The sequence below is a fragment of the Panthera tigris genome, chromosome A1, assembly GCF_018350195.1.
Source record: "Panthera tigris isolate Pti1 chromosome A1, P.tigris_Pti1_mat1.1, whole genome shotgun sequence".
Taxonomy (NCBI): Eukaryota; Metazoa; Chordata; class Mammalia; order Carnivora; family Felidae; genus Panthera; species Panthera tigris.
In genome coordinates this window covers 210,694,365-210,719,719 of record NC_056660.1, presented here as the reverse complement: position 1 = coordinate 210,719,719, position 25,355 = coordinate 210,694,365, and the positions used below count along the sequence as shown (strand labels likewise).

Below are 25,355 nucleotides of genomic sequence, written 5' to 3'. Positions count from 1 at the left end.
TTAAGCATCCGACTTTGGCTCAGGTTGTGATCTCGTGGTTGTGAGTTCAAGCCCTGCGTTGGGCTCTGAGCTGACCAGGCAGAGCCTGCTTGGGATTCTGTCTCTCTTCCTCTCTCTCTCTGCTCCTCCCCACTTGTGCTCTCTCCTCTTTCTCTCAAAAAAAAAAAAAAAAAAAAAAAAAGCAAAAATCTCAAGATCTGTTGAAAGCACCTAGAAAACCACTATCGAATTTGTGCTGTTTACCTTTAACAGCTACCTCTTAGGGATCAAGAGCATAATTACAAGGGTTTATTTTCTATCATGTGCCACTATCCCCAGACCTGATAACCTGTCATACGTGAGTGGAAAGAATTACACCTTCAGTCGGAAAACCAGTCACTGGTTGCTATGCCGACCAGTTGACATGCCACTGACCATTTTTTTAGGAACTGTTTGGACTGGATGCAATAAAATGCTATTCAGAAGTAATGAGTGGATCAGTAGTCTGACTATATCACAGAGCTCTGATGAATTCTAAGCAGGGTCTTGAGTTTCTCGCCCCAAGGACCACCTATTTCTTGGTCTAGTGTTGGGTCTGGATGGTCTTCTGCTTTCCGGGGGCAGCACCTCCCTCCCTTGCTGTGGCAGTATGGAACTAAGATGTCCCTGGGCCACACCTAACACTACTCCCCAGCTCACGGGATAAATCTTTGCTCAGTCCAGTGGAGGAAATGTTCCCAACACACTGTCTGTCTGCTCATCTTGGCCTCCCAGCCTGATGGGGCTTCCTCCAGAAAACCTGAGGAAGACAGGGAGCTGACCCTCAGCTGGCTGCCTGCGCTCCCAGAGAGTCGTCCTTCTGTGGGAGGTAGCAGACACCGGAGCAGATACTGCCATTGTTAGCCCCATGCAGGGAGCTTATTCTGTCACTGTTCACCTTAGGTGACATCATCAGTCTCTTCAGTCAAAATTGGGCCAAAGGGGATAACATACCTGCCTGTTACAGGGCAAGCGATGCAGCCTCTATGAGTCAGTTTAATTGAATTGAGCTCCTTCGGTGCACCAGGCACTGTACTCCTGGCTGTCGGCTTTTGGAGGTCCAGGCTGGTCTTCTTCATTGTCACATGGACTGTGAGCAGTCCATGTTGATAGAATCACTGAGTGTTAGAAGATTCGTACGTGAAGGATGATACCTGCCTTCAAGGGGCTTACAGTTTTAACCAGGTTAACCCATTTGCAATCGACTATAGTACAGGGCAGACTACGGTTGGGATAAAGTGGTGGGGGAACTCCTTTCACAGCTGGATTGGGGGCTGGGGAAGTGAAATGACCCCTTAGAAGGTGGCACATTAAGAGGTAGAGCCAGATGAACCTCCATTCTGGCTGCTCATAGCACAGGGCTTCTAAATGTTGTACTTTTGTCTCTGTGATGTGGACCGTGACCTTAGGAGTCCTATATGTAGCTAATTATTTGATGTCCATGAAGAAGACTGGTGTAGACTTGGACAAGCTGGTTTGGATTCCGGTGGGAATCCCGGGAGGCAGATGGCATTGAGCAGGGACATGAAGGTCAGAAGGTACCAGAACCCAGTCCCTTAGCATACTGCTGAGCAAGAATCACCTGAACAAATATTTGTCAAGCTTTTCCAGTGAGTTAACTTCTGTGCTGAGTCTCTTAATTGGACAAGACTGCTCATTTAACTTGACCATCTCCTCCTATGAAAGTTGACATGTTGGTGATTGATCATTTTTCAAAAATGGAGAGCACTAACTTGCCCTGGATGATTATGACTGGTAGTCACTTCACTGCTTGGCGTGGTCTCTTCCCGGCCACCCAGAGGATGTGGGAACTTGTGAGCCAAAGCTTTCTGGACAGTGGGTTGCCTTTTCCTTCTGTAGAATGCAGCCAAAATTAAAATGCAAGCTAGGGCCTGGGCATAAACATATGCTGGGGCCCTAGGAAGCATCGAAGGGGCCCTGAGGTCCTGGGTCAGCCTTGTCAGGAGATTCTCACGCAGGGCTGGGTGGTGGTGAGTAGCCATTCTCTCCAGTTGAATCTTCTTTCAGGGCCACCCAATCCACATTTACAATGGGGGCAATGCTTTGAATGCTCTCAGAACCTTCTTGATCTTTGTATTTGTGAACTTAGATTGGAGAAGGGTGTGTGGGGAAGAGGTGAAGCTATATTCTGTCTCTCTCCTGATTAAACAAAAGTTTCACATTTCCTTCCTGTGAGCTTTTTGTAAGTTGGGAAAAACTGTTTATTTATTTTTTTTATTATTTTTTTTTAATTTTTTTTTTTAACGTTTATTTATTTTTGAGACAGAGACAGAGCATGAACGGGGGAGGGTCAGAGAGAGAGGGAGACACAGAATCTGAAACAGGCTCCAGGCTCTGAGCAGTCAGCCCAGAGCCCGACGCGGGGCTCGAACTCACGGACCGTGAGATCGTGACCTGAGCCGAAGTCGGACGCTTAACCGACTGAGCCACCCAGGCGCCCCGGGAAAAACTATTTAAAATATAGGCAGAGAAACTATGACCAATCCTGTATACCGTTCAGGATTTCCTAGGAGATCTTTTAAGAAGAAACTCCTTTCTGCCACTAACCCCCATTCAGCAATCTTGACCAAATCCTCTAATTAGTTTCTTTCTGTGTTATACCACTTTATACCATGTTTGGTGTGCCCTTTGTTTACTTTCTCTATTATTTTCCTCCAGAGCCACCCAAAGCCAGAAAGAGATTTTCTCAAAATGACTCCTCTCCTTGCCTGTCTCGGGGCCAATCTGTTGATGGCTGTGTTGCTGTTAGTGTCTTGTTTGGCAACAAGCTTGCTTTCTTCCTCTTCTTTAAAACCGCTCCTGATTATTTTAAGTGCATACCCCTTGGAACAAAGCGCATTTTATTCTCATTACCTGACAAGCGGGTGTTTATATCCAAGGTGGCAAGGGAAAACAGAAAGAGTGGCTCACCCTATCCTGGTGATATCTGCTTCAGGCTCGGGTGGCCGCCTGCCGGGGGTTGCGGGTGCTTCAAATAACAAATAACACCTGTACTCTCTGCCCCATTCCTGTCTGGTTGGGCGATGTGTTTTAGGATTCCACTTTTTAAAAAAAATTTTTTTAATGTTTTATTTATTTTTGAGACAGAGACAGAGCATGAGCAGGGGAGGGTCAGAGAGAGAGGGAGACACAGAATCCAAAACAGGCTCCAGGCTCTGAGCTGTCAGCCCAGAGCCCGATGTGGGGCTCGAACTCACGGACCGCGAGATCATGACCCGAGCCGAAGTTGGACGCCCAACAGACTGAGCCACCCAGGCGCCCCTAGGATTCCACTTTGATTATACTCTTGGTGCTTTTAATTCTGAAGAATTGCAATATTTCATTTTTTATACCTTGGCAAGAGCTGTTACACAGGATATTAGAATAATTTCTTAAGGAGCAGAAATGCTGGAATCACAGGGACGCATCTAAGTATCTAGAAGTTCTGCTTTTCCAAATTGTTACCAAAACATGGAAACCTCCACCCAAATCTGTAGTTTCCCAGCTCAGTGGAGTATAAAGATAGCCACGTCACTGGTCTGTAATCGTCTTTACACTTTCACTGTTACTGACTTGGTATCTTTAGCAAAGCTATATGGAAAAGGGATTTTTGACTGGTGAGTTCCTTAAATTTTCTTGTCACACATATGCTCTGCAAATGAAGAAGACAAAGAAGTAAAAATGCTACCCTCCCCTGGAATGAGGCAGGGGTGTGTGAGTGAGGGCAAACAGCCAGAAGAATGCCTTTTTCAAGTTGCTCCACTCAGACTTCTTAGAAGGAGCTCCGTATGTGGCAGCAGCAGATCTGAGCACTGTTCCATCTTTAAAGGCAACTATTTTTTTTTTTTTTTTAAGTAGTAAAAAGGTTGGTCTGTTGGCCAGACTTTGTTGTTGTTGTTGTTGTTGTTTGACAATTATTATTAGTGCTGCATTTCATATGCAGCCCCGTGACCTGTTTTGGGCCTGGAAGCTGAGTTTAAATCCAACTTCCTTCATTTATAAACTGTGCCACTTTGGCAAAATCAACTTTCTGGATGGCAGTTTCCTAATCTGATGACAGCATCTAATTCCTAAGTGGTAAAAGCATTAAATGAGAAAATACTCACTTAGAATTAAATAGTCAAAAAACATTTTTTTGCAAAGTAAAATAAACTTTTGCAAGGTAATCATTTAAGTAAATGACCACTATTGTGGCTGTTACTCTAATTGCTAATGTTAATCATGTTCTTTATCAACCTACCTTTAATTTGTTTTTAAATGTTTGTTTATTTTTGAGAGAGAGACAAGCGTGGGGGGCGGGTGGGCAGAGAGAGAGAGAGAGAGAGAGAGAGAGAAAATTGGAAGCAACCTCCAGGCTCTGAGCTGTCAGCACAGAGCCAGATGCTGGGCTCGAACTCCTGAACTGTGAGATCATGACCTGAGCCGAAGTCGGACGCTTAACCAGCTGAGCCACCCAGGTGCCCCTTTATCACCTACCTTGAAAGAAGTGCTGGTAGACTGACCATTATGATTCTACCTGCCGCTGTTCTAACTGCCATAGCAACAGAGAGGGGTTGCTTCATCTCTGCTTTGCGTCTTCTGTGTGTTTTTCCTTGTACTTCCTCCTTCCTTTAGTCCTGCTCTTGTCACACCACCAGGTGTGAAGATATATTTCCGTCTGTAGTGACCAGTCTTCTTCCAAATTGCATCAACAAGTTCCTCAAGTTCCACAAGACAACTCGTGCTGTTTCGGTCCTAATCCAGGCACAGAACCGTAACATTGCAGTGAAAGCGAAGTCAGTGGCACTTAGAACAAACTGATGAGGAAGTGAAATTCCCTATGGAAGGCTTTGGAAAATCGTCCAGCTGTTGCTAGACAAAAATCTATGTTCTGAACCGCATGGAACAGAGTACCGGTTGAGTGTGTGCAGAGGTCCGGCAGTCTGGAGTGAAGTGAAGCAGTTGGACCATCTTTCTTCCTCCTGCATGTGACAGAGTGAATCTTTTAATGTACAGCATTCTTTTTTTTTTTTTTTAACGTTTATTCATCTTTGGGACAGAGAGAGACAGAGCATGAATGGGGGAGGGGCAGAGAGAGAGGGAGACACAGAATTGGAAGCAGACTCCAGGTTCTGAGCTGTCAGCCCAGAGCCCGACGCGGGGCTCGAACCCACGGACCGCGAGATCGTGACCTGAGCTGAAGTCGGACGCTTAACCGACTGAGCCACCCAGGCGCCCCAGTACAGCATTCTTTATCATGAACTTGGAGTATTGGCCAGACCTGAGTTGTACGAGTTTATGGTATTAAGTGCACCTTAAACGTGACATGGTAACATAGACATTTTCTGCCTGCCTTAGTAGTAGCAATAAGGTGCTGCTGTCACTGAGTGGATGTGCCATCGCAGTCTTTTGATGGGAAAATCTTCAGTCCTCGCTACCTAACAGAAACATAAACGAGCCACAAATACAAGCCACGTAGGTCATTTTGAGTTTTCTAGTAGCAAAGGAAGCAAATGAAATTAATTGTAATGATATATTTTATTTGACCTGGTGTGTCCAGAATGTTATCAATATGCATTCAATGTAAAACTTACTGATGATATAGTTGACATTTGTTTTTCCTAGTGAGTCCTTGAAATGTGTTGTGTGTTTTCCACTTACAGGGCACACCAGTGTGCACTAGTCTCATTTCAGATGCTCGGTAGTCACATGTATTGGACAGCACTGATCTAACAGTATGTCATTTTGTGGATCCTGTGACCTTAGCACACCTGACACCTGGAATGCCTTCAGTAAACACATTTCAGCTTCCCTGTGTCTTTACCCAGTTATCTGGGATTTTGCCCTTAGCTTTCAGCATTTCTTTAGAGGTAAATCAAAAACTGATTACATGTGCTATAATGGATATTGTGTGTTGGGTGTACAAATCTGTATGTCTGTGTTTCTGTGCAAGTGCATTGATCTACATAGACCTTTATTTATTTTTTTATTTTGTTTATTTTTTTCCCCTCTTGTAGGCAGGATGGTGTATGAGCCACATTTCTACATCCCCTATGTACTTGGCCGGTAGTTGGGATTCAGTGCCTAAGAATAAATAAAACAGCATAGGTTTCTTCTTTTTCTCCTTAAATTGCAAGCTCTTGCCTAGCCATGATATTTTTACCCTGTAAACCCTCCTGGTGTCACATATAAGGCATGTTGGTCTGTGGATGTCTGGGGCGTGGGGGAAAAATGTTTCATCTTTGTTACCGTTAATGGAAGTGTTCCCATCTTTCATGTGAAAGCTGTTTGCTTCTTATCCCTAAACACAGAAAGTGGTCGGAAATTGATAGAAGGGCCAGGGTTTCGCATTCAGTTAATAGTTTGTCTTCACTAGGCAGGTGGTTCTAGGGCCCCCATCTGGCACAGGCACGGAACAGGCTGGGGCTTCTAATGGGAAAAGGTTGGAGAGGCTCTCCTTGCACACTGCCAGGGCAGGGGTGTGGCAGATCCAAGCTCGCATAGCCCCCGGGGTATGGTGCCTTGACTGAGCCACCCCATTCGGCTTCTCTTCCAGGTGTCTTGTTTAGAATAAATTGGGGTGATTGGCAGCATGTTTGCATATTCCATCTTCAGCAATATTCAAGGATTAACTGCCTGGAAGATTATCCTTGCGCCCCGAGGCCTCCCGGTCCAGCTCAGCCGCCCCAGCGCCCTGCTCCTTTCCCCTTGTTCCCACCTATCCTCAAGGTTTTCCTTATTCCTCCTTAGCCTCAGCTCCGATCAGCTTCCCGGTCTCCCTCCCCAGTCCCCCTCCCCAGTCCCCCTCCCCAGTCCCCCTCCCCAGTCCCCCTCCCCAGTCCCCCTCAGCTCTGTGCAGCCAGGTCCCCCGTGGAGCAGAGAAGGTCAGGTGCACCTCATTGGCAGCACGGGGTCCCTCTTGGACCCAGCTGTTACGGTGGCTTTTTATTTCATGAGGGTTTTAAAATAGTCTAATGCTATTCGTGTCCAGTTAATTGTGATTCTTTTCGTTGTTGGCTGGTTCCTGTAGAAGAGTCAAAGAGCAGCACAGCCTTTCGGAATGGAAATAGCCCAAAGACCCACGCTGGGCCTGCTGCAGAGGTCTTCTGGGGTGATTGCGGTGTTGGAGGTGAATACAGCATGGAGTACATGGGGTGGGGGTGGGCCAGGGCCTGCTGCCTGGGGCAGAATACACCAGGGAGCAGCTGACAGCCAAAGGAATGAATGATAAAATTGCTCTTCCTTACCTGTGGGTTCAACAGGGGACGTTGTAGGTCATCTGTTGTGTTCAGCCCAGTTTGACTCCAAAGAGTGTGTATTTCGCTTCTGGAGGTCCCTGAAGTGAATATAGCTCCTGACTTCAGAAAGGAGGTGATCAGACAGAAATGTTGAAGTTCTAGGTCCCCTTTTACTGTGGCATCCAAGATGACAGCCTGAGCAAGATCCACTATGAGGATTTGTCTCTTTGACAGACACCCAGCTTGGGCTACAAGGAGAGTGTCCTGACTCATGTGACCCCAAATCCTGTGCTCAAAGGGTAGAAGCCCCTTCAGGCCCTCAGGGATCCCTGGACCCAGGGCCCTTTTTGGTTCTTTTCTCAAACCAGCTCTGTACCCGGCTGGGGCTGCTGCCAGGCCCATGCTTTCCCATTTCTCCACCAGAGAGGAAGGTCTCTCCCTCCTTCTCTGTTACCCCCTTTCATTCCCTTCCTGTCTCCCTTCCTTTTCCTCCCTCTTCTCTCCCTCCCGTCCCCTACCTCTACCCTCCTCCTGAAATCCCAGGGAGAATCTCCTAGTAGCCTTGCTGAAGACACATTCCCATCTCTCAGGGAGCACCTATGGTCAGGATACAGCCAGGTCGGAGGAGGGTGGCACCTTGGAGGGATGTTTTTTTTTTTTTTAAAGGAGGTGGGGTGCGGTTGTCAGAAGAAGGCAGGGCACTGCAGCATGCAAGGTAACCCCATTATGTCAAAGGAAATGAGCCCTGCCTTCAAGTGAGCAGCCCCCGCTACCCCTGTTGGACCGAGATGAGGAACATTCTTTTTTGAATGCACAATGTTCAAGTAATGTCCAAACATGACCATTGGGCAGCAGAAATAATTTTTGTGTTCTGCATCTACCCTCTAGTCCTGCTCCTGGGCCCTAAGACATGGAATCTGCGTTATTAACATATTTTTCCCTTGTTCTGAAAAGTATTTGAGGCCCTGGATATATGGGTAAAGAAATTGAGCAGTCCAAACAAAACCATTGTGATCTCTGTAATGACATTTCCAACATTCCAGAATGTGGAGTCCAGGTCCTCCCCATTTTGAAACTAAGAGAACCGATGAAATCTGCGGTAAGCCAATGTTTGACAATTAAGTTTTTCTAGCGTAAAAACAAGAATTAAATATAACCATAAATGGAACCCTACCCTCTCACTTCCTCTAAAGACATTTTTCACTACCTAACTTGGCAGATGGCCCCCTTTTTCACTTTATGTATTTGATAGTTAAAAAACTGGCTTCATTGACCCATGAGTATATTTCATAAAATTTACCAATTTTAACCTACAGTTTAATAATTTTGGAAGCTTATTGTTGTACAGCCATTACCAGAATCCAGTTTTAAAACCTTTCCCTCACCCCAAAAAGATCCCTCATGCCCATTTGCAATCTGTTACCACTTCCAGCCCCAGGCAACCACTAAGCCACTTGGTCTCTATAAATTTGCCTTTTTTAGACATGTCCTACAAATGGAACCTTATAATGTGTGGTCTTCTATGTCTGACCATCACTTAGCACAATGGTTTTGAGTTCCATCCATGGTGCAACATGTACTGATACTTTGTTCCTTTTTAGTACTCGATAGTATTATTCCTTCGTGTTGGAATGCCATACTTTGTTTACCTGGCTGATAGCTATTTCAGTAGTTTCCACTTGTTTTGCAATTATGAATACTGCTATCAACATTTGTGTACAAATCTTTGTGTGGACATATGTTTTCATTTCTCTTGGCAAGATCCCGCAGGAGTGGAATTGCTGGGTTGTATGGTAAGTTTATATTTAGCTTCGTAAAAACTACTTTCCATGGTGGCTTTTTGTTTTCCACATTTTATATGTTCACCAGTAATGTTTGAGTATTGGATGGAGATTATATATATATAAAAGTTTATTTTGAGAGAGAAAGAGAGCGGGGGAGAGGCCGAGAGGGAGAGAAAGAGAATCCCAAGTAGGTTCTGCATGGTCAGCACAGAGCCCACTGTGGGGCTCGATCTCCCCAAAGAGAGACCATGACCAGAGCCGAAATCAAGAGCCAGACACTTAACTGAATGAGCCACCCAGGTGCCCCCTGGATCTGTATTTTTAAACTCAATTGGTTCTTTTGGGTTTCAAGATGGGTGAGGCCAAAGGAGTAGACTGGGAGGAAGAAGCTTAAGTTCATGGCACACGTGCCTTGCCATTTCAACTTGATTATTAGCTCTGCGCGGGGCATCTTTTTTTTTTTTTTTTTTTCTGGAAAGATGAACACAGCAGTATGTTTAGACGGTGTTATTGACATCAACATCAAAGATCAAGAAAATGCAGAATTGGAAAGGCATTTTGGGGATCTAAAAATAGTCTCAACATGAGGGATAATCACATGGAATTTCTTAGTCTTAGGATGATTTTTGTATTCCAGAAGTAGTTTGTCTTGATTAAGCCCGTGCTTTTTAAATTGGATGGATTTAGGGCATGAGGTAACCTTGGGGCTTTTCTTTGGTAGGCTTATTGGAGCATGTGAGTAGCAGATTTGACAGACGAGATAGTAATGTTGCCAGAGCACTGGCCATTTTGTATCCGTGCTGCTGGCCCCGACTGATTCATGGACCTAGATCGGTTCTGGTTGATGGCAGGTTCTATTTTTAAGGAAGAATGATGTATTTGTTTCACAAGAGAAGTGTCGTCCTCTGGATAAAGGCAAGTTGTGAATTTATTGAAGGAGATTAATGTTCTCAAGAGAGTTTTATCACATGATTACTATGATACGCTATCTGAAAGACGTTTACAATTTAAAAAGAATGCGGTCATTTATTTTCTTGGGGGAAAAAAGTGAAATATTAGAGTATTTTAGAAAGGATCCACTGCCAAAATGAAACTATTGCTTTTGTCTTTTTTCCCCCTAAACTTTCTCTTCCTTATCATTTGAGTAATCATTTAACAAGCCTGCACCTTAGTTCGTAAGAAAGAATACTATATGAAAGCACCTAGCCGGTAATTAATGCCCAGTAAAAGTTGCTTGTTTGCTCATTCATTTATTTATTCATATGTATCTGGTTTGCTGAATAAATATGCCTCCTAAGATGTAATCATAAAGCAGCTTTCTTTAATGTCCCTTCACCATGGGTAGTTACAAAATACTTTTAAGATGGACTTTCTTAGCAACTTTCAAATATGCAACACGATGTTATTAACTATAGTCCCCATGCTGTACCTTACGTCCTCAACAACTTATTTTAGAACTGGAAGTTTGACCCTGGTTTGACTTGTTGATCCCCTTCGCCCATTTCACCCACCCTTCACCCCTGCTAAATACCCTTAATTTAGAACTTAGAATGTTGAACTTAAATAATAATAAAAAGTTCAACTATGATTTAAAAGAAAAGATCTCTTTCCTCACTTTCTCCTGGTGGCTCGCTGCTTCATCTAGCTGTCAGGGCTGCTGGTCTCCCCAGGGTTTCCGTGGCAAAACTGGGGGTAGAGTGGGCACAGTAGGGGGAGATCAGTGTCTAGTTCATCCCAGAGAAAGAGCCTCTCCAGTCGCCACACACATTGACCCTGTTAGACTCCAGATGTAAGGGCTTCAAGAGTTCTTTTTTTGGCTAAATCCTTTGAAAATCTGCATCTTATACTGGCCACTTGCTTTGGAATGAAATATCTTTTGTATCTTTGTGTTTCCAACTTAGCACTTAGTGCCCATGCATTCATTCATTCCTCCACCATTCATTTGCTCAGCCATAGTGAACGTTGAGTGTTGACTATGGAGAGAGTCTTGCTGAAGTTAGAGTTGAAGGCTTGGACCCGTTTGGGATGAAGTTAGAGTTGAAGGCTTGGACCCGTTTGGGATGACTTTTTCCTTATTGAGAAGCTCCTTGACTAGAAGTGGTAGAATCTCATGCAAAGTAACAGAGCAGGCATGTTGATCTGGGGGGACTCCTTGGCCTGACCCATAGCTCTCTCCTATGGGGCTGGTAAAAATCTCTATTCTGAGAACTTGCCCCCAGGGTTCTACCTGATGGTCCTTGCTCTCTGTTGACTCTTACATTCCTTTATTCAAAATGGGTGGTTCTCATGGCTGAGCTCAAGTATGTAGCTGGGGAGGTGCTGGATATGGAGTGTGACCCAGAGAAGAGGGCAGGCAGGACAGAAAAAAGGGCAACCTAGTAAGACTTCATTGACCAAATGGTTTTTTTTTGTTGTTTGTTTGTTTGTTTTACTTTAGTGCTTTCTTATGTACATGGTGAAATCTAATCATATTGTCTTTCCTCGGATCCCAGTGCAGCTAACCCAGTGCCTTTGGGACCAAAGAGAGCTTTGCTGAGGTCAAAGGTGAAGTCTGTTGGCTAGTCAGGCGCCTAACCTATGTCTTTGTTCCACACATACATTTGCGAAACATTTACTGATTGTATGCTGATGGCCAGTGTCCAAGTGGAAGCAAAATGAAAATCCTACTGGGAAAACCCTCCACCCTAAAATAAGTAAGCAGCCTGAGATGCGCATTTTCAAATTTGCTGAAAACTGGTAATGGGACTCTTGCACCCCTCACTCACGTCCAGGTTGTAAAAGGGTCGGAGCTTGTGGAGATTGGGGGAAGGTCCTTCTTTGGAAGGAGCCATGCAATGATTCCCACCATGCCTACGCAACCCCCTGAGAGAAGCTTCTAGGACTGCTTAAAGAGATCAGACCAGTGTCTGACCTTTGCCTAGAAAATCTAAGGTGGACATGCCCCGTCTTGTGGGAAAGGTTAGACAAGATGGCCTTTCTTCATGAGGTTGCCCAAATCCTGAGTTTCCTTTAAGGCCAGTTACATCCCTACCCCTGCTGTAAAGACTTCTCTGATTTTTCCCAGGCCTCTAAGATTTCCACTCTTTGAATTCCTGCAGTATTTGACACCTAATTATTAGCTGTCACTCCCTTGGTCAGTTTTGAGTCCTCCATCGTGTCTGCTGAGAGTTCTCATAACCTAAACGTATGTTTAAAATCCTATCTTACTGAGATAAGAACATGTCAGCTGTGGATAAAATCAGGTGAAGGGGAACAGGACTTACTGACCTCTGGTTCCCATTTGATGTTCTTTATTCCAGAAATAGTGACCTAGTCCTGGACACAGGCAGAGACTTGCAGCTTCTAACCCCAGGAGCAGTTCGGATAGCATGAGGTGCTGTGTTGTCAGCGTCAACTTACTGGGAAAGTTGATCTGGAGAGACCTTTTGCAGAATGTATTTGTTTTGCCAGATTGAGAGAATTGAGTGTTTATACAGCTTTTGGTTAAAATTCCATCTTTGTTGCAGAGAGATTATTGTCTGAGGAAACAAGTACTTAAGGGAGAAGAGGTAGGTGCTGGCCAGGAGAGAAGTATTTTAATTTTAGTTCCTTACATTTGTTTCAATGCATTGTTCAGTGCTGGGGATTTTAAGCCCAGTGTTCCTCAGAAAACCCCCTGAGGCCCATCTGGGGTGTGCATTAGTGTTGCAGTGTTGCTAAGGATTCATAGAAGTATCTCCACATTCCATGATGGGAGGAATAATTAGGCACAAGACATTGTTATTTATTCTGCTTCTCTAATGTTGCAGTGATTCAGAGGGAACAATTTTAAACCACTGCCCTTGAACCCTATGGTATGGTGCCTTAGATGCGGATGTATTCTTGGGATCCAGGAAAACATACATGTGTGTCCAGCTGCCAGTTGCCTTTGCGAGTTAATATTGCTCCTGGTGGCCATGGGTAGCCAGCTAGCTGCTCTTGTAGGATTTCAAATATAGAGGGCTCCCTTCCACACCCTCATGCTGCACACCCCAGTATTGTGAAAGATTCAGACACACTCAGTGAACACATACCTACTTGTATAATGTCTCCAGTTTATTAAAAAACAATTTTTTTTAACATCTATTTATTTTTGAGAGAGGCAGAGCATGAGTGAGGAAGGAGCAGAGAGAAAGGGAGACACAGATTCCGAACCAGGCTCCAGGCTCTGAGCTGTCAGTACAGACTCTGGGCTTGAACTCACAAATCGTGAGATCATGACCTGAGCCGAAGTCAGATTAGATGCTTGACTGAGCCACCCAGGCGCCCCTCTAGTTTATTTTTTTAATGAAAATGTCAGTTATAGGTATAATATCACTGAGTCTAGGACAGTGTTTCCCCAATCTCATTGAGCATCCAAATCACCCGAGGAGTTTAAAAAAAAAATTACAGATTTCTGAGTCTCACTTGTGATTATGGAAATAGAATACTGGCTGGGGCTCCAAGAGGACTCTCCTATGCTGATGTAATTGGCAACATTGCCTTATGAAATAATCCCTGGGTCATATGTGGGGGTGGGAGTGAGTGGGAGTAGACGTAGCTGGAAAATAGAGGAACGTCTTTCTGACCACTTCAGTTGGGTGGGTTGTGGTAGAGAAATAGCTAAATAAAGAACATCTAGGAGCAGCCACATTTTAGTGTTATGGGTATTGCTGGTTAACCCTTGTTCCTTTGAAGTTCTCTTTCAGTTCAGTCCAGAGATTTCTAACCTGGAATTTTCCTAACTCTAAGGATTGGAGAAGGTAGTGGAGATTAGTAAGGTGTGCTTTGTTGAGATAGAACTCACAGTCTTTTCTGTTAACCCACTTGAAGTGTATAATTGAATGGTATGTTCACAGGTTATGGAGGCATCATGACAACAGATTTAGAAGATTTCATCTCCCCAAAAGGAAACTCCATATTTGTTCTGAGTTATTTTTAATGAAGAAGTCTAACATTCATAATAAAGCTCTATAGGCTCATACCAAGGTTTCTTGATTCAGGCTAGAATTAGCAGATAAAGGTACCTCCGGTTAAGCTTTGATTGAGAGCTTTAAAGGGAACATGGATTAATAAATCCTGTTTGTTGGATGCAGTCTTTCAGATGAGAAGGTAGTAAGTCTGTGTGTCCCTGCACTGTTTGTCCTCATCAGTTGACTTGATGTGATTTGATGACTGGTGATAGCGATGGGAGCCATGTTCCAGTGACAAGCAAATGTTAGTAAACGAATATTTCTGCTTGGTGAGTGGGATGTGCTTTATTCTTGAAACGGGAGTACTTACAGTTTTTCCCATATATGTGTCACATGTCACCTCCTTTTTGTACTATCCATATTAGGCTGGTGCACAGTTAATTAAGGTTCACTGCAGCCCTTTTGAAGTAAGTCGTCTTGATTAAGTGACTTGTCCAAGGACGGCCATCAGTGTAGCCTAGATCTACTGATAGATATCACTTGTGCTCAAGATAGGCTATAACCCAATCTGAGCTTTGGAAGTCTGGATTTGGGAATTGGAGCAGTAAGATTCCAGCTGACCCAAGGAAGGCAAGTCCCTGATTTACTTGTGGGTCTTCTTGGGGAAGAGAAGGTGCTGGGGCAGACAGAACCCAGCACCCTGTCAGGGGCAGGTTACTTCTCATTAGTCATGACTTCCAGATGTTAGATCCTCTTGTGAATACCAGGAAGACAGTGACCTATTACTATCATTACCCCCTCTCCCCAGCTACAGTTCCTGTGTCTAAAATTACTATTCTGTAGGCTTCCAGAACCTCTTTACCCTTGATCCCTATCTCTATCATCTGGAAGTTGTACCTATGGACCACCCAGCTATCACACACCCAGACCCATGACTCCAGGAAGACATTCATTTCACAGCTAATATCTGCCTGCCTCTGGGAATTTTTGGAATTAAGTGCTTTATTTACTTAATCCTCCTCAAATAAGAGTTTGCGTGTTCTCATTGCCATGCTAAAAAAAAAAAAAAAAGTCAAAGAAAAACACACAAGAAAAGGCACAATACCCACAAAAAACTTAATGAGCTCAAATAATAGTCTTACCCACCATTGCCTAAGACATTGTGTTCCAGAACTGAAGGAATGCTTTGGGTGGTTCCACCTTGGTGGGCTACACAGTTTATGGCCTTTGAAAACCTTGTCTTCCCTTTCTCCCTTTCCTCTTGCATAGATTTGGCTTCTTTCCTTGGTTATTAGCACTTCACCCAAAGGTGGAAGGAATTGAACTCAAAGGATGACTGCCATTTTCGGGAGAACTGTGAGCCAGTGGCAGTTGGGGAATATCTGATTATCGTTATTTCTACTTGGATTCATCAAAAGGTGGTTTGCATTGACACGAAAAAGGGTTGTTAAATGATGCAGCATAACTTTGATGAGTGTATTCCCTGCCTCATCTACCTTACTTCAAGATTCTTGGGGCGCCTGGGTGGCTCGGTTGGTTAAGCGTCCGACTTTGGCTCAGGTCATGATCTCACGGTCCGTGAGTTCGAGCCCCGTGTCGGGCTCTGTGCTGACAGCTCAGAGTCTGGAGCCTGTTTCAGATTCTGTGTCTCCCTCTCTCTGACCCTCCCCTGTTCATGCTCTGTCTCTCTCTGTCTCAAAAATAAATAAACGTTAAAAAAAAAAATTTTTTTTTAATTAAAAAAAAAAAAAGATTCTCAAAGCTCTGGGTGCCTGGGTGGCTCAGTCGGTGAAACATCCAACTAGGGCTCAGGCCTTGATATCATGGTTTGTGGGTTTGAGTCCCACCCTGGGGTTCTGCACTGCAGGTGTGGACCCTGCTCGGGATTCTCTCTCTTCCTTTCTCTCTGCCCCTTCCCTTCTCACAAGTACAAGCGCATGCTTGTTCCCCACCCCCCTAGAAAAAAAAAAAAAGATTCTCAAACCTTACCGAGCAAAAGATTCAACCAAGGACATGCCTGAGCCCTGCTTCCTGAGGTTCAGTTTCCATAGGATGTGGACTAGGATCTGGCCTTTAGCAAATTGTCCCCATGTCCTTGTGATTCAGATTAATGAGGAGCCAGTGGTGAGAAACACTGTCCAGGAGTTTGCACTTTGCTTTTCAGGTACCAGCCCAGCCTGTGGCTAAATACTTGGCAATTAACAAGGGCTAATTATAGCGTGTATGGTTTCCAAGGTAACACACATTCAGTCACTCCTGCCCAGGCCGGGAAGATTGGAAGAGACCACGGTGAGGCTGCAGTAATGGTGTGGCCTCCAGATTAATGTCACTGAAGGGCTTTCTGATGACTGGGCTTTTGTGCCCTTCATCCAAAGGCCCTGCTTAATGACAGCAGCGAAAATGAAAGTAAACAATGTTTGAAGCCAGAGAGTCGCTGGACAACTTCTGGAGGCAGTGATGAAGATACAAGGAAGGAGGAGTACAGCCATTCAGTGGCTTGGTTTTTTTCCCTTTGTTGCTTCAAATCCGTTTAGTCCAGAATGATAAGGGCAATAGAGGAACAGAGATGGCTTTGAAAGGCTTTTGAAAAATAATGTCCAGCAAGGGTAAACATGGGACCGCTCTTCCTTCGTGCCCAAATGGACAGTACTGCTAAGGTTCATCTGTTCTCACTTTGTCAGGTGAGGCTCGAAGTTACATTTAAAGAGTGCTTGCTATGTGTTGGGAACTTGCACACAGATTTTCTTGCCCTTTTGACCTAAATGCAAAGGTTCCACACTCTGTAATTTTCCAGTTTTAAGGGTGAAAGAGACAAAGTCTGTACCGTGTTTTAGCACAGGATTCTGCTTTTGGGTTTTAGTTTTAAAGCTACAGGGCAGTGGGAAAAGCGTTCAACTACTGGTCTGATTCTCAATTCCATCATAAGCAGGATTTTGGCCGGTGACAAGTTTCCTGACTTCTCTGTGGCTCCACTGCTACCTCTGAAACATGAGGCACTTAGCCTGGATCAATAGTCTTCACTTTTGAAGGGTGACAACTCCTTGCAGGATCTGATGAAAACTAGGAACTGTCTTCCCTGGAAAAAAAAAAAAAAGTACATATATAATACTTTAAAAAAATCACGTTCACTTTGCAGGGGACCCCAGAACTCCTAAATGAGGGGATTTCTTAAGACTCTGCCAGCTCAAACTTGGAATTGCTGGGTCCCACCAGGACCTTGGGGGTGGGGGAAGGGAGCCTTTTTCATTGTTTAGAGCAGCTTCCTGCAGAATGAGGTATTTGAAGAGGGAGGTTTTGTTGTTCCTGGCATTTTTTTTTTTTTTTTTACTAACTGCCTTGTGCGTGCATTTAGGAGGAAAGAAGAAACCACACTGAGAAAAATAAATATGGAATGAATGGCATCTGGAATATGAACTGTTTTCCTTCTCATTCTTTACTCTAGTGGCCCTTCAAAAGGAGGTGGATGGTAGGATTAAAACATGAACAGCACGTATAGGAACTCATGCTGCACGCAGATACTGTATTTTGTACAATGACAGTTAAACTTGTTCTGTTAACGTTTTGGAAGTTGGGATAAAACTTAGATTCGGTTAACTTGAAAATGTCCGAAGCTTCTAGAGACTATATCGTGAGTGAAACAACACATTCTTTACTACTTCTTAGGTTCTAATTCTGAACACCTTTCTAACTCAACCCCAGTGGCCCATGGCCAAAAAGCTGTAATCCTAGCAGGAGGGAATATCTGTAGTGTTTATCTGGAAACCTAAATAGTTAATTTCTTTCTTTTATTCATTCTCTGCTTAGGTGTTGAAAATCTCTAGAGCTTTGGAAAGCTGAATGGACTAAACATGAAGAGCTTGAAAGCCAAGTTCAGGAAGAGCGACGTAAGTATGCTGCGTGACTCACTGTCTGCCTACTCCACTCTCACTCTCCTGAGGCGGCAGGAACAGCCCTCCATTCCTACCTTGATAAGGCACTGGGTTAATCAACTACAGGAGCCAGGAACACTCTGGGCCTCAACTCAGCGTGGCTTTTGTGAATGGCCTGCTCTAGGTTCTTTGCTGTTTGTGCGAACAGCTTTCAAGAATGACTTCTTTATTCCTGGCGTCTGTGCCTTGTAGAGAAAGGAAGAGTCAAATTAAATATCTTAAAGAAAAGAATCAGTAAAAACCTCAGCATTTCCAAAGTCCCCCGAATCTGATTCGGAATGCCATTTTTGGAGGAAGCTAGTCTCGTGGGAGTAGTTAAGGAATGACATATTAGCTTGGTTCATCTTTGGCCTTAGGAAACTTTTTTTTTTTTTTTTTTTTTTTTTTTTACTCTGTTAAGGCTTTTGTGGTAAAACAACACCTTTACTCCCCCTGAATTCTTGGGGTTCTCACTCATTTGTTATCCATCATAAAAGATTTTGGATTGGAGGAACCAGTTATGATGTCAGGATTATGAAACAAAGTCTCCCACAGGAGAAACTGGAGAGGATTATACACATGATATCTTAACAAACGGTCTTCTCATAAACCCTGCTGGGACTCCGGTCTTGTACTAGCTGAACTCCCATCCTTTGGGCAGAATTATTGAATGGGAGAAGCTCATGGAAGAGTCTCAGGTGGAAGCCCAGATGTGTCACCCTTACAATGGGCTTGCGTGGCTATCCTTTCCCATGAGGTAATTAAGGTGAACCTGGATTTTATTGTTTTGCCGTGAGTTCTAAGACAGCTTGGCACAGGTGCATTTTTCCAGTAAATGGAGGCTGCATCTTTTGTGGCTCACATGTTAAATGCACACACCTCCTTTTGGCTGAAGCTTATCTTTTGAGGCTGCATCTTGACATGTAACTTACTGCCCTGATAAAAGTCCAGACTGGTCGAGATGCTTGTGGGATGGTTGCAAATTTTTGTCTCGCTTAGAGGTTAGAGGCAGAAAGGGATTTCAAGAAAAAGTTGGGTTTCACCTTAAGTGAAAGTAACTTAAGTGGAACTTAGACAATGTGAAGTGACTTGGCCAGAAGCATCCAATTTGTCTTTGGCCACTGAGAGCCTCGGTTGTCGTCGGTCTTCCTTAGCCCTTTGCCCCTGTTACTCCCCTGAGAAACCCACTTCAGCCTCCTCATCTGCTGGCCCTATGATACTACGGCCTACAGATCTCATCTGGCTTTCAGTGAGAACAAAAAGGCAATTAGATGGAGAGTGTTGCCCAGATATGGATGGGTTAGTACATTGTGTGACCAGGTTAACAAATGTCTTTTCCATTCTAGAGGAATTTGGGTAGCTTCCATTTATACAGTTGAGATTATTTTAGCAAAATTTAATCAGTCTAGAGTTCCATGATATATGAACTGGGGTAGGGGGAAGTGATAGACACATAAACTTTTGGTTTAAAAAATTAAAAACTGGCGTCAGTTGGGAGTGTGTTGCTGGAATCTAGTTTTTAAATAAAAATGGAACTGTTGCAGTGATTAAAAAAACACAATAATAACACTATTAAAAGCTTCTGGGATTTGGCAGCAGAAAGACTGATTTTGGAAGTTAGTGCTAAGAGAAGAAATGTTAGAGGAGCAGCTTGGACGAGTGAGCAAAGGAAATTGTTACCATGGGGCCAGACAATATCGGATTGCTTTTGACATTTGATCAGAACATCAAATTTTGGGTCTGTTTGTCCATTTGTCAATCAGCCGTGTGATAATAACTGTTAGGAAGTAATTTACTCTATATCAGGTACCATCCAAAGCTCATTGTGTGAAATTCATTGAATCTTGCCACAAACCTTATGTGGTAGGTATTACACTTAGATTCATTTTACAGATGGACAAACTGAGACCTAGAGAGGTATGGTAACTTGTCTGGGTTCTTAGAGCTCTACTTTGTACAATCAGTTTTTCTGACATCGGAACCCAGTTACAGAGCACAGGCTTTCTAAAAGGAAATTTGGATGGAGATTTGACTTTGAAAACCATTTCATCCAGTCAGCAGTTTGGAAAGTGACTTTGGACCTAGGCTGGTGACTTTGTGCAAGTCTCTTACCTTTCCTGACCCTCAGGTTCCACACCCAAAAAGTGGAGAAAATAACATTAGCCTTCCAAAGTTGTTGTGAAGGTTCTATGTGCTAATGTATGTAAAACACATTAATCTTAGGGCCTGGCATTCAGGAGATGATTGTTAGATACTTCCTTCTCTTAATCAGAAATCCATGATCAAAAGTAGGGTTTGAAAAGTGTCTATAGCCAGGAGGGCAGAATAATCTGATAATAGCTGCTGCCTCTGAGGAGGGAAACTGAGAGCTGGGGTAGCTGGGGGAGGTCGGCTTGCTTTGCAATGTGTGCCTTTTGGTTTGAATTTTTTTGGTATTGTGTATGTTCACATGCATGTCACTTATTACATGAAAATCAGGTTTTAAACTGTTCAGTTAAATAAGCTGAACTGTAATCTTTACCTAAAGTGAGTGGTCTTTCTGAAATAACCATCCTAAACCATCAGCCATCAAATTTTCCTTCTTGTCTTTGTGTGAGTCTGAAAGGAGAAGGGGGAAGAAAGAGTTCTTTGTATTTCTGGGGGGTAGGAAGAAGAGGGACAGCAGATCATGTTCATGCTTTCATAAAGAGAAGGCAGGTGACCCACTGGTATGATCACATTTCAGCCAGCCTGTGTCTGGGAGGTCTACAGCCAGATCAGTTTGAGGCCACTGAGAGCAAAACCCAGGAGTGAAAAAGGACAAGAGTGACCCAAAGGAGACCCCTGTGGATGCCTTTAAGGTCACTGTGCTGCTCCGGGACCATCATGCCGGTAGAGATTTAATCCAAGTTCCTTTCTGGAACACTTGACTCATATGGCTACCAAATCAAGGTTAGGTTTATGTGAGTATAATAGGGGGATGAGCCCAATTCTGTGGGCTGTGGTTAGATTCTGTCATTGTCTGGTTGCTTTAGTCCCTAAACATACTTGGGAGCCTACCGTAACCCACAGAGGCTGAAGAGAATCATGAAGCTAAACCCCTGCCCTTCGGTAGATGACATTTTTCATTTGACATGTGTAACTTTATTTTGGGTATCCTTAAACTTGGGTTAGATACTAGAGAGCATATAGGAGAAACGTGAGGTATGATTCTTTAATAAGCTCACAAACCAGGATGGGAGGAGAAAACTTACATGCAGGAAATAACTAAGGCAAAATACACATCATATATACAATAGAGAGTAAAGGGGTGACACAACCAGTTGTTAAATTGTGGGGTCTGGACGATTCATGCTATCGATTTTCAGAGGGGTGAATCACTGGAAATGGGAAAAATTGGGAGAGCTTAACAGAGGTGGAGCTTTTTCTGGTCCTTGAGGCTGGGTAGGATTTGGAATACTGGATGGGAGAGGAGGGGAGGGTCATGCACGGGAGTCTGCCACTAGCTCAGTTTCAAAAACTTGCCCTTGACATGCAAAATAGTAATACTTGAAGAGCCTAGCAGAGTGCCCACGCCATGACTCGAGTCTTTTAATAAAAACACTATGAATTTTCATTCTAGTTTTAAAAATGGATATACTTGACTTTTATGCTTATAAAATGAGCACAGAGCTTTAAATCATCATTATTTATATCTTTTATGACTACAGTCTGAAAGTGGCTTCTTTACCTCTTTACATATTTGCAGCAACTAGCATGTGGTTCCACATGGAAAAATGAGCTGTCATCATGAGAAATGAGGCCAAGAAGGTTGGGATTTCCCTTTGTTAATAAAAATGCTCAGGCTTCTGGAATTTCTTTGCGAATGCCAATTTTTAGTGCCTTGAGTGAAATGGGTGGAGGTTGAAGGATGGGAAATGGGATTGAAAGATCTTTGTAACAAAGCTTGAGAAATGCCTCTCAAACACGATTGAGGCCTTCAGAGTTTACTCTGTGGGTGTGTGTTTAATTTTATGTAAGATTTGTTCCCAATTATGTTTTTCATTGTAATAGGGAAGCAGCGGACATTCCATTAAAAAAAAAAAAATCAAGGCAATTCAAAATGGCTGGCTCCATGAGATATTAAATTAGCGGTACTTTTTAGGTAGTAGCTACTAATGATGGCAGCTTTCAGCCAAAGAAATGCACACACCCTGTGAATCTTGAGGAACCAGACACATCCTGCTCAGACAGGAGTTTGAATTTGTTGCCTGTTGAGAGAGCTGCTCTTGTGAAGGTCGATAATCGCCATCTCTGCCAAGGTATTTTTTCAAGGAGTGTTTGGTCATTTGCAATAAGTTTTTACAGATGCCCAAGTCTCTCTTCCACACCACACACACACACACACACACACACACACACACACACACACACACCATGGGAGTATTTAAAATCCAAGTCTCTGTTGACAGAGGAACCTTGGCCAAATCTACCGTAAAGCTAAGTCTCTTTTTTTTAATACACATAATGTCAAAATACATCAGAGATACATCAGAGATGATCTTTTTTTGGGTTGGAGGTATGAGACTCTCATAAACTTCTGGGGAGAAATTCAGTCAGGTTTGTGTCATAGTACATATTTTCCAGGTCTTGTCAGCCCTTCCTAATGGGGAATCTGCCTGCTGCCTGATTTCACCTTGTATTAGTTTCCTAGGATTGCTGTAAACACAGACCCAGTGGCTTAAACAACTGAAATGTATTTCCTCACAGTTCTGGAGGCTGGAAGTTTGAGCTCAAGGTGTTGGCAGGGCCCCTTCCTGGGAGGGCCGTGAGGGCAAATCTGTTCCAAGCTCTCCTGGCTTCTCCTGGTTTTCTGGCCATCACTGGCTTGTGGACACGCTACCTGATCTCCGTCTTCCTCTTCACGTGCCCGTTCTCCCTGGTGTGTCTCAGTGTCCAAGTTTCCCTTTTTTATGAGGACACGATCCTATTGGATTAGAGCCCACTCTAATGACCTCCTTTTGATTTGATTACCTCTGTAAAGACCCTGTCTCTAGATCGGGTCCTATTCTGACTGACTTCAGACTTCAACTTATCAGTTCTGGTGGGGGTTTGGGGAAGTGGGGGGAATGGAACACAGTTGAACCCAAAGTGTACTTCCTGGCTTTTCCATCCCAGAGAAGTTTCTCGGAAGCCTTGCCCCAATCCCCCCAACGCTCCCCCCATGCCCCGCCCACCTCAGGATGCATGCTTATGACTTTAGTGCCATAGTTTCTTTATCTTGTGGACTATTTTCAGTGTCTAATAGAGGCCAGAGTATCACAGTTTTTTAGTCTGCCTAGTACATAATATGAGTAGCCAGAGTAAACGCATATCGATTTCTGACCTACAGCAGAAAGGAGGAGGAGAGGCCTCATTTATCACCTGCTGACTACATGCCAGGCACTGTACCAAGCTCGTCACCTGCTCTTTATCACGTCATGCTTACCAGACTTTTTCCAGTAAAGACCATTGTTATAATAACATTTTACAGAGAAAGAAATTAAGGTAGGGGAGTGAAGTAGCTTGCTCAAAGTCACACATCTGATCATTGGCAGAGAGATACGCACCCCGGTTTTCCTTGCCACCAGAGCTTGCCCTGTCACCCGCTGCACACGCTTGCTGACATGGGGCATTCTCATTCCTAAATTCCAAAGCTTTAAACTGCACGAGATAAATTCTGTTCTACTGCCCTAAGCACAAAGACCCAGGCAATGACTGCATTGTATGAACGCTCCCGATAGTGGCAGAGCTCACCAACGTTAGTGTTATTCCCGTGGCAGAGGAGGGTCTGGCAAGATCTTGGGTTGTTTGTTTCCTGGGAGGCAAAATACACTTCGACCTTAACTTTTAAAGCAAGAGAGAATAGATGCTACTTCTGCTCTTCCCCTGGAGCAGATAAAAACGTCTATACCTAAAAAACAAAACAAAAAAGTGTATTTCTAAACAGAGCCTCATTGCTGGCTACTTGGATCCCAGCTTTATTTAGTTATCCCTGACAGTAAGTCCAGGAACTCTTGGTTAAACCTGATCCATTCCAGATGCAGCTGGAGACGAGTATGAAACTCAGAACCTGGCCCCTCCACTTGGGGAAATCTGATAGTCTACACAAGCAGTGAATCATCTAGGTTATTACTTCTTATCACTTTATTCTGAATTAATTACCTAATCATTTGGAACTCTTGCTGACCTCAGTGTTTTGTGTGTGACAAATTCTTGTATGTACCTTCTCCTTGGGAATGAAGTGTAGGAATTCCTTCTGAGTTCATCCCGTGGTGCTTTTCAGTTGAGTTTCCACCCAAAGATGTTTTCTGTATAGAGGTGGTTGTTTCCATTTATTACTGCACCAGGTGTCTGCATTAGCTAAAGGCCCAACATATCTATAAAGGTGACGTGACTAGCCTTGACTTTCCTTTTGTTTGAGTCCCTACCTCCTTTTAAATAAGGAGAGTCAGCATGTTGTGATCAACTTGGTTGTCGAATTATTAGGGTGGTTTTGCGTTAATGAAAAATATTTTAACTTTTTGGCAAGTACTGTCTGAAAGGGTTTCATTTTTATTTTCTTGGGAGGCCAAATGATCTGATGGTCTCTAACTCCTGCCTTTCCCCTGGGCTATTCCATAGGCTAACGGCTGAGAAATGGAGAGATTTATAATGTGGGAATAGAACAAGGAAAGCTCTGAAGAACCACATGTTCTTCTTGGATGGGCTTATTCTGAGATGTATTTCCCAGTGCTGAGGATGTTGCCATGGCAGTTTTCAAACTGGGGCTGCTTTTTTGGTGGGGTTTTTCATGGGAGTCCACATGACTTCATGGAAGTACCCATTCTTCTCTGTTTCATAAGTGAGAAGCCGCAGCGTCCTCTATGAGGTCCAGTAGACATATTTATTATGGTATGGGATAAGCTGTTATAACAAATACCCTGAAGTCAAATAAGATAGAAATTTTTTGTTTTGATGTTTATTTATTTTTGAGAGAGTGTGAACGGGAGAGGGGTGGGGAGGCGTTGGGGGCAGAGGATCCGAAGCGGGCTCTGCACTGACAGGAGTGAGCCTGACACGGGGCTAGAACTCATGAACCGTGAAATCATGGCCTGAGCTGAAGCTGGACGCTCAGCTGACTGAGCCACCCAAGCACCCCTAGAAATTGTTTTCTTAAGTTAAAGTTTTAATCACTCAAGGGCCAGCTCAAGGATAGCTCTGCTCCATAGATGCATCGGGGACCCAGATCCTTCTATGATGTCCTTTTGCCACTGTCCACAGCTGCATTGTGCACTGCAGTAGCCAGTGGCCACACGTGGCCCTTGAGCATTTGAGATGTGGCTAGTTCAAATTGAGATATAGTATTCTGTAACTATAAAATACATACCAGACTTCAAAGGCTTAGTACCAGAAAAGGAATGTAAAATATTACTATTTTTGTCATCATTAGACATTGAAGTGCTAATATTCTGGACATATTGGATTAAGTAAACATTCATTTCCCCTGTTTTATTTTTTAAATATGAGTCCTAGATACTT

The 25,355-nt window shown here is 43.7% G+C and overlaps 1 protein-coding gene across 9 annotated transcripts in view; it reads left to right on the top strand.

The window, feature by feature from the left end:
- RAI14 (retinoic acid induced 14) overlaps positions 1–25,355 on the top strand; it is a 144,170-nt gene that overhangs the window by 6,418 nt on the left and 112,397 nt on the right. For 2 of the 9 annotated variants that reach the window (XM_042996807.1, XM_042996768.1), the window contains exon 2: positions 17,734–17,813. In XM_042996807.1, coding sequence (XP_042852741.1) covers positions 17,778–17,813 — 36 coding nt within the window. In that variant the 5' untranslated portion in view covers positions 17,734–17,777. Of the gene's footprint in view, positions 1–1,019; positions 1,204–4,576; positions 5,008–5,221; positions 5,473–8,286; positions 8,335–9,010; positions 9,029–12,345; positions 12,393–17,538; positions 17,558–17,733; positions 17,814–25,355 lie in introns of those variants that run through there. The other 7 variants (XM_042996779.1, XM_042996788.1, XM_042996783.1 and 4 more) reach the window with 7 other exon arrangements.